The following is a 12,983-nucleotide window of genomic DNA, read 5'->3' as shown; positions in this document are numbered from 1 at the left end:
CTAGATAAATTATATGAGCTAAAGAAGACGCATTTGAAGGCAATCGCGACCATTAAAAAGGAGAAACTGTGGGAAATCAAAATTGCTAACGCTATCAAAAGAGAAAAGCTGGAAGAAAATAAAAGGCATAACTATGTAATGGAACAAATGAGAAGGAAAGAGATTGAACACAAATTAGAAAAAAATAAAAGACTGCTTGGAATACAAGAACTGGAAACATGCAAACGCCAAAACAATTAATTAATTTAATAATGAGACTTATAAGCTAAGATTTTATGTAAATGAATTACCTGTGTTTTGTTTTTTATTTAATGTAATTTTTTATATAACTGATTTTTTATTAGAACATAAGCATTTTACTTATAACTAAACTTACGAAAATTAAATGATCGAGCGTAGAAATAGCAAACATTTCTGTTCTTACATTTTAGTCATTGAGGGAATCACGGATATTATTTCTTATTGATCTCGCAACCTCCATATTTTGTGTTGGTATGTTGGAATGGACGTCGTGAATTTCAGGAAGGTTTAACTCCGCTTCGGCATCGGGTGTATCGGGTATACTCGCTCTGAAATGAATGCAGATGTTATGCAAGCAACAAGTAACATCTACAATTTGTGCTGCTTTCTCTGGAGCGTAGTGTAGTTCTCGTCCACCAAGAATGCACCTCCATCGGTTCTTTAAAACACCATTAGTTCTTTCAATTATGTTGCGACATTTTGAATGCATTTCGTTGAACTTAATTTCTGCTTGGTTCGGCGTCCGATAAGGAGTAATAAGCCATGGTTCTAACGGATACCCAGCATCACCTTAATAAATAATTGGAAATAGATGTTCTCGGTTAAGATACATTTATAAATATGTGAGTATATAATTTAATATAATAATATAATATAAAATAAAATTTAAGAAATAAACAATTTTTACAAATGTAAAATTTTACCTAGCAACCAAACAGTTCTTTGGTGGTTGGAAAATTGTGTCTCAAAATGTGAACGTAATTCGCTAACATTCCAAATTAGTGAATCATGACTAGCACCCGGATGAGAAGCGTCGACGTAGCGTATTTTTAATTCATGGTCACATACCTATTATTATAAAGAATCATTAAATGTACTTCAGAAAGGATTTAATAACTTACCAGCATAACATTTAAGCTGTAATAACCCTTTCTGTTGTAGGATAGGTGACTATTTTCGGATGGCGCAATTATCTTAACGTGCGTTCCATCAACGCAACCGACAACAGATGGAATTTTATGCTTAATGTAAAAAGCAGTCGCAATTTTACTTTTTTCTTCGGCTGTCAGTGGAAACTGTATCCACCTTGGACATAGATATTGTTGAAATATAAAGAGGACGTCCGCAAGTGCTTTGCAGAAACTGCGCTAGCCCCACGTCGTGGTCTTTTCCCATACCCGTCTGGTAACCCTTCCTGGTCGTGTATGAGTAGTCACCACTTTTAGCTCAGTACTCAAACGATGGTTTATTCAACCTGAAATACTTCTGAAATCTGTTTAAACAATTAAAAAAAGTTCAGTTATTTTAACACACTTTTTTCACTCGTTTACTTACAAAGATTGAGGCATCTCCAAGGGTTTCATTAAGTCCCGGAGTTTCCTCCTCGCCACTCGTGGCCCGTTTAATTGCTCCCTTTCCTCTTCATTTATTTCACTCACTAACATATTTAATGCTAAGCTATTCATTTTTCAGTTTCCTATTTGAATGCAATTTATATTTCGCAAAAATAAACAATATTCACATTTTAAACGCATTGCAAAATTGACAACAATAAGCAAAACAGCTGATTTCGAAAAACACAAGTGAGAAAAAATCCTACTCCAAAAAATTCCCTTTCCCTAAGGGTTTAAAATTGGAAGAATTTTTCTTAGGGAAATTAAAAATGTGAAAAGGAGAAATTCCGCGAGAATATTTAGGATTGGGCTGATTGTTACAATAGCGAAGTTTCGCGAACCAACTGGCAACAATAACGAACGAGAGGCCAAAAAAAAAACATGAATAAACCTTAATGACGACAGCAGATAGCGCACGCTTTGGGGAAAGTTACTGATCGCCTTTCACTTGGGAGTGGCCAGGACGATTCTTTTGCATATGGTTCTAGCAGCTCACACCGTCCTGGGCAAGCCCACGTATTCTCTGGGTAGCTTCCGAACACCCGTTCGGGAGTGAGCTAACGTGAGAAGACGAAGCACTCCAGGATAGCTGGTTGTGCGCTGGGTTTGGGACCCACCACTTAAAAATCGCCCCCAGTGAAAAGAATTAACAAGCCTCGGATGAGAACAACCTTTACTGATGACGACCTCTGCAAACGAAATAAGGAATACGATTTGAGGGCATGCACCTGGAATGTCCCTGTCCCCTTAATGGGGAAGGTACCTCTGCCCGGCTGGTTGATGTCCTCGTGAAAGTAAAGGCTGACATCACTGCCATCCAAGAGATGCGATAGACGAGGCAAGGCAAGAAAAGGACCTTGCTACGTCTACTCCAGCTGCCATGTAAAGGAGCGCAAATTCGGTGTCGGATTTGTTGTGGGAGAGAGACTTCGTCGCCAAGTACTGTCGTTCACTCCGGTGGACGAGCGTCTCGCAATAATCCGAATCAAAGCGCGATGTTTTAACATCTCGCTAATTTACGCCCACGCCCCGACGGAAGAGAAGGACGATGCGACCAAAGATTCCTTCTACGAGCGCCTGGAACGTTCCTATGAGCGCTGCCCCACCACGACATAAAAATCGTGCTTGGCGACTTCAACGCCAGGGTGGGCAAGGAGGGAATTTTTGGTCCCACAATCGGAAAATTCAGCCTGCATAATGAAACATCCGGTAACGGACAGAGGCTGATCGCCTCTGCTGCGCACACGCCTCTGTGCAGCAAAAAACGTACATCTATCTACGCAGAGAATGTTCGACATCGAAAAGCTGCAATCAGCCAGAAGATTCGCCCCTCGACACTCTCTCCTGCTCTCAGAGAGTACTGCCCAACAAACCGGCATGCACGAGCAATGGAGCTACATTTCTCGTTCCCTACGTAACGCCGAAGAAGAAGAAATCGGATTCCGGCGAGCCCGAAAAAAGAATTGGTACGAGGAGGAATGTCACGCTGACGTAGAAAGGCATGCCTATAGAGCCACGCTGCGATCGGGCGCAACGCGAGCCATGTGGGATCGCTACAGAGATCTAAAAAAGGAAGAGAGACGTATTACCCGAAACAAGAAACGAGAGGCCGAAATACATGAGTGCGAGGAGCTTGAGATGCTGGCCAACAGAAACAACTCCCGAAAATTCTACCAGAAAGTTCGGCGGCTTACAGAAGGTTTTAACACCGCTGCGTTTTCCTGTAATAACAAAGACGGCGATCTGGTGACTGACGTACAGAACAATCTTAAATTATGGGGGGAACACTTCTCAAGCCTATTAAACAGTGACAGCTGCGCATGTCACCGAGAATGTGAAAATCCCGATACCCCAATCGTTGACGACGGAATTGTCGTTCCGCTATCCGATCATGACGAGGTGAGAATAGCGATAACGTGGCTAAAGAACAACAAAGCCGCGGGCGCCGACGGACTGCCGGCTGAGCTATTCAAACATGGCGGCGAGGAGCTGGTAAGGTGCATGCATCAGCTCCTATGCAAAATATGGTCTGATAAAAGCATGCCTGCCGATTGGAATTTAAGTATGCTCTGCCCAATCCATAAGAAGGGCGATCCTGCAATTTGTGCCAATTACCGCGGGATTAGTCTTCTAAATATCGCCTATAAGGTTCTAGCGAGCGTATTGTGTGAAAGGCTGAAGCCCACCGTCAACCAACTGATTGGACCTTATCAGTGTGTCTTTAGACCTGGAAAGTCTACCATCGACCAAATATGTATTTACAATACACCAAATCTTGGAAAAGACCCACGAGGGGAGAATCGACACAAACCATATTTTCGTCGATTTCAAAACTGCATTCGACCGTACGAAGAGGAGTTATCTGTATGCCGCGATGTCTGAATTGGGTATCTCCACAAAACTAATACGGCTATGTAAGATGACGTTGCTCAATACGAGCACCGCCGTCAGAATTGGGAAGGACCTCTCCGAGCCGTTTCAGCCAAACGAGGTTTCAGACAGGTTGACTCGCTGTCGTGTGACTTCTTTAACCTGATGTTGGAGAAGTTCGTACGAGCCACAGAACTTAATCACTCAAGCACAGTATTTTATAAGAACGTACAATTGCTGGCGTATGCCGATCATATTGACATCATCGGCCTTAACAACCGCGCTGTTAGTTCTGCCTTCTCCAAACTGGATAAGGAGGCAAAGCAAATGGGTCTGGTGGTGAACGAGGACAAAACGAAGTACCTTTTGTCTTCAAACAAACAGTCGGCGCACTCGCGTATCGGCACCCACGTCACTGTTGACAGTTATAATTTCGAGGTTTTAAAAGACTTCGTTTATTAAGGAACCAGCATTAACACCGAAAACAATGTCAGCCTTGCAATCCAACGTAGAATCTCTCTTGCCAACAAGTGCTACTTTGGACTAAGTAGGCAATTGAGCAGTAAAGTCCTCTCTCGACGAACAAAACTAACACTGTACAAGACTCTCATCATGCCCGCCCTAACGTATGGCGCAGAAGCTTGGACGATGACAACATCCGATGAAGCGACGCTTGGAGTGTTTGAGAGAAAGATTCTGCGCAAGATTTTTGGACCTTGGCACGTTGGCAACGGCGAATATCGCAGGCGATGGAACGATGAGCTGTATGAGCTTTACGACGACATAGACATAGCGAAGCGAAAAAAGATCCAGCGGCTACGGTGGCTGGGTCATGTCATCCGAATGGATACGAACGCTCCGGCTTTGAAAGTTTTCGCTGCGGTACCAGCTGGTGGTAGCAGAAGGTGGAAGGCCTCCTCTGCGTTGGAAAGATCACGTGGAGAAGGACTTGGTTTCACTTGGTGTGTCCAATTAGTGCCGGTTAACACGAGAAAGAAACGACTGGCGGGCTTTGTTAAACTCCGCGAAAAATAAAAAATATTGCGTCGTTCGCCCTCCCTATCGGAAAAAAGTTGAAGCGCACCTATTGAATAACCCTATATATTTAGATATTCAGCCCAATCCTAAATAAAATTTCCGAACGAGTTTTTCCTCTTTCCGTAATCCTACTATCCTAAATAAAAATGTTTTTACGGAATATCCCACTTTCCGCTATCTTCCTATCCTAAACATCTTCGAAAAATTTCGAACACGAAAAGTAGGTATTTTGAACATGAAATAATTGCGGAAACTCTTCACATTCCGTTAGAAATTTTTCATCTGTATTTTGAAAGGGAATTTGCAGCAAAAATGTGAGTATTTAAATAAAATGAGAGAAAAATACAAAATTTGTTGGTTTAAGGACGAAATCAACAAATAAAACGCAAATGGGAATGCTGGTAAATATGATGGAAGGTAATCCTGCTATTGCGCGGGGATTTTTTAAGGGAAGTAAGGAGGAGGCCGCCAGATTTTGGGAAAAGGTGAATGTGGAGCTGAATGCGGCAGGTCCCCAATTAAAATAATTGTGGAATGGAAAAAGGTAACTTGAAGATTTATAAGTTCTTAGTGGCAATGATTCGTTAGTTGCCAATGTTTCAAATAGTTAATCAGTGTATGCATGCAAAATTGGGAGAATAATTTGTAAATGCTTCAACTATACAAATGCGTACATTGTTTAATTGTTGAAACCTTTATTTAGGTATGGGCAGACCAGAAGAAATATGTTCTCCAAAAAGTGGCGAATAATATTATATAAAAATGCAAAAAGGTACTGGGGGCGGCCCAAATATGGAGAAGGTACTTTCCCCCCTTGAAGAAGCAATTTTCAAATTGATTGGCATTAAGCAGTCAGTAGAGGGGCTGGCGGTTAAGAAGTCTGGAATTCGAGAGAACTTGGATATGTCCTGTGAAGAAAACTGCCCAGAAGTGGAGTCACTAAATCTGACCCAAACTGGCGCATTGGATGGATTTAGGGACATCAGCGGAGTAAGTCTTATAAGTGCACCAGTTGTCTCTGTAGATTCGTTGGCGTTTACGAATGAAGACCCCTCTGCAGATAAAAGCGAAGTGGCATCATCAAGTAAAAAAGCATATTCTAGCCAAAAGGCTTCGAAAAAAGAAAGTTCCTTATATGCACTAGAAGAGGAAATAAAAATACAAAGGGAGATCAGCGCTAATATAAAGACTGCGGTTACAAACCAGGACGAGCAACCTGAAAACTTAAAAAAAATATACCAGAGGTTAATATTTATTTTACAAAAATTTATAAGTAATTAAACATTTTCCTTCATGCAGGCTAGATAAATTATATGAGCTAAAGAAGACGCATTTGAAGGCAATCGCGACCATTAAAAAGGAGAAACTGTGGGAAATCAAAATTGCTAACGCTATCAAAAGAGAAAAGCTGGAAGAAAATAAAAGGCATAACTATGTAATGGAACAAATGAGAAGGAAAGAGATTGAACACAAATTAGAAAAAAATAAAAGACTGCTTGGAATACAAGAACTGGAAACATGCAAACGCCAAAACAATTAATTAATTTAATAATGAGACTTATAAGCTAAGATTTTATGTAAATGAATTACCTGTGTTTTGTTTTTTATTTAATGTAATTTTTTTATATAACTGATTTTTTATTAGAACATAAGCATTTTACTTATAACTAAACTTACGAAAATTAAATGATCGAGCGTAGAAATAGCAAACATTTCTGTTCTTACATTTTAGTCATTGAGGGAATCACGGATATTATTTCTTATTGATCTCGCAACCTCCATATTTTGTGTTGGTATGTTGGAATGGACGTCGTGAATTTCAGGAAGGTTTAACTCCGCTTCGGCATCGGGTGTATCGGGTATACTCGCTCTGAAATGAATGCAGATGTTATGCAAGCAACAAGTAACATCTACAATTTGTGCTGCTTTCTCTGGAGCGTAGTGTAGTTCTCGTCCACCAAGAATGCACCTCCATCGGTTCTTTAAAACACCATTAGTTCTTTCAATTATGTTGCGACATTTTGAATGCATTTCGTTGAACTTAATTTCTGCTTGGTTCGGCGTCCGATAAGGAGTAATAAGCCATGGTTCTAACGGATACCCAGCATCACCTTAATAAATAATTGGAAATAGATGATCTCGGTTAAGATACATTTATAAATATGTGAGTATATAATTTAATATAATAATATAATATAAAATAAAATTTAAGAAATAAACAATTTTTACAAATGTAAAATTTTACCTAGCAACCAAACAGTTCTTTGGTGGTTGGAAAATTGTGTCTCAAAATGTGAACGTAATTCGCTAACATTCCAAATTAGTGAATCATGACTAGCACCCGGATGAGAAGCGTCGACGTAGCGTATTTTTAATTCATGGTCACATACCTATTATTATAAAGAATCATTAAATGTACTTCAGAAAGGATTTAATAACTTACCAGCATAACATTTAAGCTGTAATAACCCTTTCTGTTGTAGGATAGGTGACTATTTTCGGATGGCGCAATTATCTTAACGTGCGTTCCATCAACGCAACCGACAACAGATGGAATTTTATGCTTAATGTAAAAAGCAGTCGCAATTTTACTTTTTTCTTCGGCTGTCAGTGGAAACTGTATCCACCTTGGACATAGATATTGTTGAAATATAAAGAGGACGTCCGCAAGTGCTTTGCAGAAACTGCGCTAGCCCCACGTCGTGGTCTTTTCCCATACCCGTCTGGTAACCGCCTTCCTGGTCGTGTATGAGTAGTCACCACTTTTAGCTCAGTACTCAAACGATGGTTTATTCAACCTGAAATACTTCTGAAATCTGTTTAAACAATTAAAAAAAGTTCAGTTATTTTAACACACTTTTTTCACTCGTTTACTTACAAAGATTGAGGCATCTCCAAGGGTTTCATTAAGTCCCGGAGTTTCCTCCTCGCCACTCGTGGCCCGTTTAATTGCTCCCTTTCCTCTTCATTTATTTCACTCACTAACATATTTAATGCTAAGCTATTCATTTTTCAGTTTCCTATTTGAATGCAATTTATATTTCGCAAAAATAAACAATATTCACATTTTAAACGCATTGCAAAATTGACAACAATAAGCAAAACAGCTGATTTCGAAAAACACAAGTGAGAAAAAATCCTACTCCAAAAAATTCCCTTTCCCTAAGGGTTTAAAATTGGAAGAATTTTTCTTAGGGAAATTAAAAATGTGAAAAGGAGAAATTCCGCGAGAATATTTAGGATTGGGCTGATTGTTACAATAGCGAAGTTTCGCGAACCAACTGGCAACAATAACGAACGAGAGGCCAAAAAAAAACATGAATAAACCTTAATGACGACAGCAGATAGCGCACGCTTTGGGGAAAGTTACTGATCGCCTTTCACTTGGGAGTGGCCAGGACGATTCTTTTGCATATGGTTCTAGCAGCTCACACCGTCCTGGGCAAGCCCACGTATTCTCTGGGTAGCTTCCGAACACCCGTTCGGGAGTGAGCTAACGTGAGAAGACGAAGCACTCCAGGATAGCTGGTTGTGCGCTGGGTTTGGGACCCACCACTTAAAAATCGCCCCCAGTGAAAAGAATTAACAAGCCTCGGATGAGAACAACCTTTACTGATGACGACCTCTGCAAACGAAATAAGGAATACGATTTGAGGGCATGCACCTGGAATGTCCCTGTCCCCTTAATGGGGAAGGTACCTCTGCCCGGCTGGTTGATGTCCTCGTGAAAGTAAAGGCTGACATCACTGCCATCCAAGAGATGCGATAGACGAGGCAAGGCAAGAAAAGGACCTTGCTACGTCTACTCCAGCTGCCATGTAAAGGAGCGCAAATTCGGTGTCGGATTTGTTGTGGGAGAGAGACTTCGTCGCCAAGTACTGTCGTTCACTCCGGTGGACGAGCGTCTCGCAATAATCCGAATCAAAGCGCGATGTTTTAACATCTCGCTAATTTACGCCCACGCCCCGACGGAAGAGAAGGACGATGCGACCAAAGATTCCTTCTACGAGCGCCTGGAACGTTCCTATGAGCGCTGCCCCACCACGACATAAAAATCGTGCTTGGCGACTTCAACGCCAGGGTGGGCAAGGAGGGAATTTTTGGTCCCACAATCGGAAAATTCAGCCTGCATAATGAAACATCCGGTAACGGACAGAGGCTGATCGCCTCTGCTGCGCACACGCCTCTGTGCAGCAAAAAACGTACATCTATCTACGCAGAGAATGTTCGACATCGAAAAGCTGCAATCAGCCAGAAGATTCGCCCCTCGACACTCTCTCCTGCTCTCAGAGAGTACTGCCCAACAAACCGGCATGCACGAGCAATGGAGCTACATTTCTCGTTCCCTACGTAACGCCGAAGAAGAAGAAATCGGATTCCGGCGAGCCCGAAAAAAGAATTGGTACGAGGAGGAATGTCACGCTGACGTAGAAAGGGATGCCTATAGAGCCACGCTGCGATCGGGCGCAACGCGAGCCATGTGGGATCGCTACAGAGATCTAAAAAAGGAAGAGAGACGTATTACCCGAAACAAGAAACGAGAGGCCGAAATACATGAGTGCGAGGAGCTTGAGATGCTGGCCAACAGAAACAACTCCCGAAAATTCTATTAAACAGTGACAGCTGCGCATGTCACCGAGAATGTGAAAATCCCGATACCCCAATCGTTGACGACGGAATTGTCGTTCCGCTATCCGATCATGACGAGGTGAGAATAGCGATAACGTGGCTAAAGAACAACAAAGCCGCGGGCGCCGACGGACTGCCGGCTGAGCTATTCAAACATGGCGGCGAGGAGCTGGTAAGGTGCATGCATCAGCTCCTATGCAAAATATGGTCTGATAAAAGCATGCCTGCCGATTGGAATTTAAGTGTGCTCTGCCCAATCCATAAGAAGGGCGATCCTGCAATTTGTGCCAATTACCGCGGGATTAGTCTTCTAAATATCGCCTATAAGGTTCTAGCGAGCGTATTGTGTGAAAGGCTGAAGCCCACCGTCAACCAACTGATTGGACCTTATCAGTGTGTCTTTAGACCTGGAAAGTCTACCATCGACCAAATATGTATTTACAATACACCAAATCTTGGAAAAGACCCACGAGGGGAGAATCGACACAAACCATATTTTCGTCGATTTCAAAACTGCATTCGACCGTACGAAGAGGAGTTATCTGTATGCCGCGATGTCTGAATTGGGTATCTCCACAAAACTAATACGGCTATGTAAGATGACGTTGCTCAATACGAGCACCGCCGTCAGAATTGGGAAGGACCTCTCCGAGCCGTTTCAGCCAAACGAGGTTTCAGACAGGTTGACTCGCTGTCGTGTGACTTCTTTAACCTGATGTTGGAGAAGTTCGTACGAGCCACAGAACTTAATCACTCAAGCACAGTATTTTATAAGAACGTACAATTGCTGGCGTATGCCGATCATATTGACATCATCGGCCTTAACAACCGCGCTGTTAGTTCTGCCTTCTCCAAACTGGATAAGGAGGCAAAGCAAATGGGTCTGGTGGTGAACGAGGACAAAACGAAGTACCTTTTGTCTTCAAACAAACAGTCGGCGCACTCGCGTATCGGCACCCACGTCACTGTTGACAGTTATAATTTCGAGGTTTTAAAAGACTTCGTTTATTAAGGAACCAGCATTAACACCGAAAACAATGTCAGCCTTGCAATCCAACGTAGAATCTCTCTTGCCAACAAGTGCTACTTTGGACTAAGTAGGCAATTGAGCAGTAAAGTCCTCTCTCGACGAACAAAACTAACACTGTACAAGACTCTCATCATGCCCGCCCTAACGTATGGCGCAGAAGCTTGGACGATGACAACATCCGATGAAGCGACGCTTGGAGTGTTTGAGAGAAAGATTCTGCGCAAGATTTTTGGACCTTGGCACGTTGGCAACGGCGAATATCGCAGGCGATGGAACGATGAGCTGTATGAGCTTTACGACGACATAGACATAGCGAAGCGAAAAAAGATCCAGCGGCTACGGTGGCTGGGTCATGTCATCCGAATGGATACGAACGCTCCGGCTTTGAAAGTTTTCGCTGCGGTACCAGCTGGTGGTAGCAGAAGGTGGAAGGCCTCCTCTGCGTTGGAAAGATCACGTGGAGAAGGACTTGGTTTCACTTGGTGTGTCCAATTAGTGCCGGTTAACACGAGAAAGAAACGACTGGCGGGCTTTGTTAAACTCCGCGAAAAATAAAAAATATTGCGTCGTTCGCCCTCCCTATCGGAAAAAAGTTGAAGCGCACCTATTGAATAACCCTATATATTTAGATATTCAGCCCAATCCTAAATAAAATTTCCGAACGAGTTTTTCCTCTTTCCGTAATCCTACTATCCTAAATAAAAATGTTTTTACGGAATATCCCACTTTCCGCTATCTTCCTATCCTAAACATCTTCGAAAAATTTCGAACACGAAAAGTAGGTATTTTGAACATGAAATAATTGCGGAAACTCTTCACATTCCGTTAGAAATTTTTCATCTGTATTTTGAAAGGGAATTTGCAGCAAAAATGTGAGTATTTAAATAAAATGAGAGAAAAATACAAAATTTGTTGGTTTAAGGACGAAATCAACAAATAAAACGCAAATGGGAATGCTGGTAAATATGATGGAAGGTAATCCTGCTATTGCGCGGGGATTTTTTAAGGGAAGTAAGGAGGAGGCCGCCAGATTTTGGGAAAAGGTGAATGTGGAGCTGAATGCGGCAGGTCCCCAATTAAAATAATTGTGGAATGGAAAAAGGTAACTTGAAGATTTATAAGTTCTTAGTGGCAATGATTCGTTAGTTGCCAATGTTTCAAATAGTTAATCAGTGTATGCATGCAAAATTGGGAGAATAATTTGTAAATGCTTCAACTATACAAATGCGTACATTGTTTAATTGTTGAAACCTTTATTTAGGTATGGGCAGACCAGAAGAAATATGTTCTCCAAAAAGTGGCGAATAATATTATATAAAAATGCAAAAAGGTACTGGGGGCGGCCCAAATATGGAGAAGGTACTTTCCCCCCTTGAAGAAGCAATTTTCAAATTGATTGGCATTAAGCAGTCAGTAGAGGGGCTGGCGGTTAAGAAGTCTGGAATTCGAGAGAACTTGGATATGTCCTGTGAAGAAAACTGCCCAGAAGTGGAGTCACTAAATCTGACCCAAACTGGCGCATTGGATGGATTTAGGGACATCAGCGGAGTAAGTCTTATAAGTGCACCAGTTGTCTCTGTAGATTCGTTGGCGTTTACGAATGAAGACCCCTCTGCAGATAAAAGCGAAGTGGCATCATCAAGTAAAAAAGCATATTCTAGCCAAAAGGCTTCGAAAAAAGAAAGTTCCTTATATGCACTAGAAGAGGAAATAAAAATACAAAGGGAGATCAGCGCTAATATAAAGACTGCGGTTACAAACCAGGACGAGCAACCTGAAAACTTAAAAAAAATATACCAGAGGTTAATATTTATTTTACAAAAATTTATAAGTAATTAAACATTTTCCTTCATGCAGGCTAGATAAATTATATGAGCTAAAGAAGACGCATTTGAAGGCAATCGCGACCATTAAAAAGGAGAAACTGTGGGAAATCAAAATTGCTAACGCTATCAAAAGAGAAAAGCTGGAAGAAAATAAAAGGCATAACTATGTAATGGAACAAATGAGAAGGAAAGAGATTGAACACAAATTAGAAAAAAATAAAAGACTGCTTGGAATACAAGAACTGGAAACATGCAAACGCCAAAACAATTAATTAATTTAATAATGAGACTTATAAGCTAAGATTTTATGTAAATGAATTACCTGTGTTTTGTTTTTTATTTAATGTAATTTTTTATATGACTGATTTTTTATTAGAACATAAGCATTTTACTTATAACTAAACTTACGAAAATTAAATGATCGAGCGTAGAAATAGCAAACATTTCTGTTCTTAC

General features: G+C 41.3%; 2 protein-coding genes across 2 annotated transcripts; both read right to left on the bottom strand.

The window, feature by feature from the left end:
- Positions 1-427: 427 nt before the first annotated feature.
- Positions 428-6,755, bottom strand: LOC129249892 (putative nuclease HARBI1). Its single transcript, XM_054889562.1, has 4 exons — positions 6,720-6,755; positions 1,143-1,262; positions 945-1,089; positions 428-810 (listed from the first exon to the last, which is right to left on the bottom strand). The coding sequence occupies exons 1-4, from the start codon at positions 6,753-6,755 to the stop codon at positions 428-430; spliced, it is 684 nt and encodes a 227-aa protein (XP_054745537.1).
- A 15-nt stretch (positions 6,756-6,770) lies between these two features.
- On the bottom strand, positions 6,771-12,971 carry LOC129249891 (putative nuclease HARBI1). Its single transcript, XM_054889561.1, has 4 exons — positions 12,936-12,971; positions 7,486-7,605; positions 7,288-7,432; positions 6,771-7,153 (listed from the first exon to the last, which is right to left on the bottom strand). The coding sequence occupies exons 1-4, from the start codon at positions 12,969-12,971 to the stop codon at positions 6,771-6,773; spliced, it is 684 nt and encodes a 227-aa protein (XP_054745536.1).
- Between the last annotated feature and the right edge of the window lie 12 nt (positions 12,972-12,983).

Source organism: Anastrepha obliqua, chromosome 6 (assembly GCF_027943255.1).
Source record: "Anastrepha obliqua isolate idAnaObli1 chromosome 6, idAnaObli1_1.0, whole genome shotgun sequence".
NCBI classification, from domain to species: domain Eukaryota; kingdom Metazoa; phylum Arthropoda; class Insecta; order Diptera; family Tephritidae; genus Anastrepha; species Anastrepha obliqua.
This window is presented reverse-complemented; position numbering and strand designations above follow the sequence as displayed.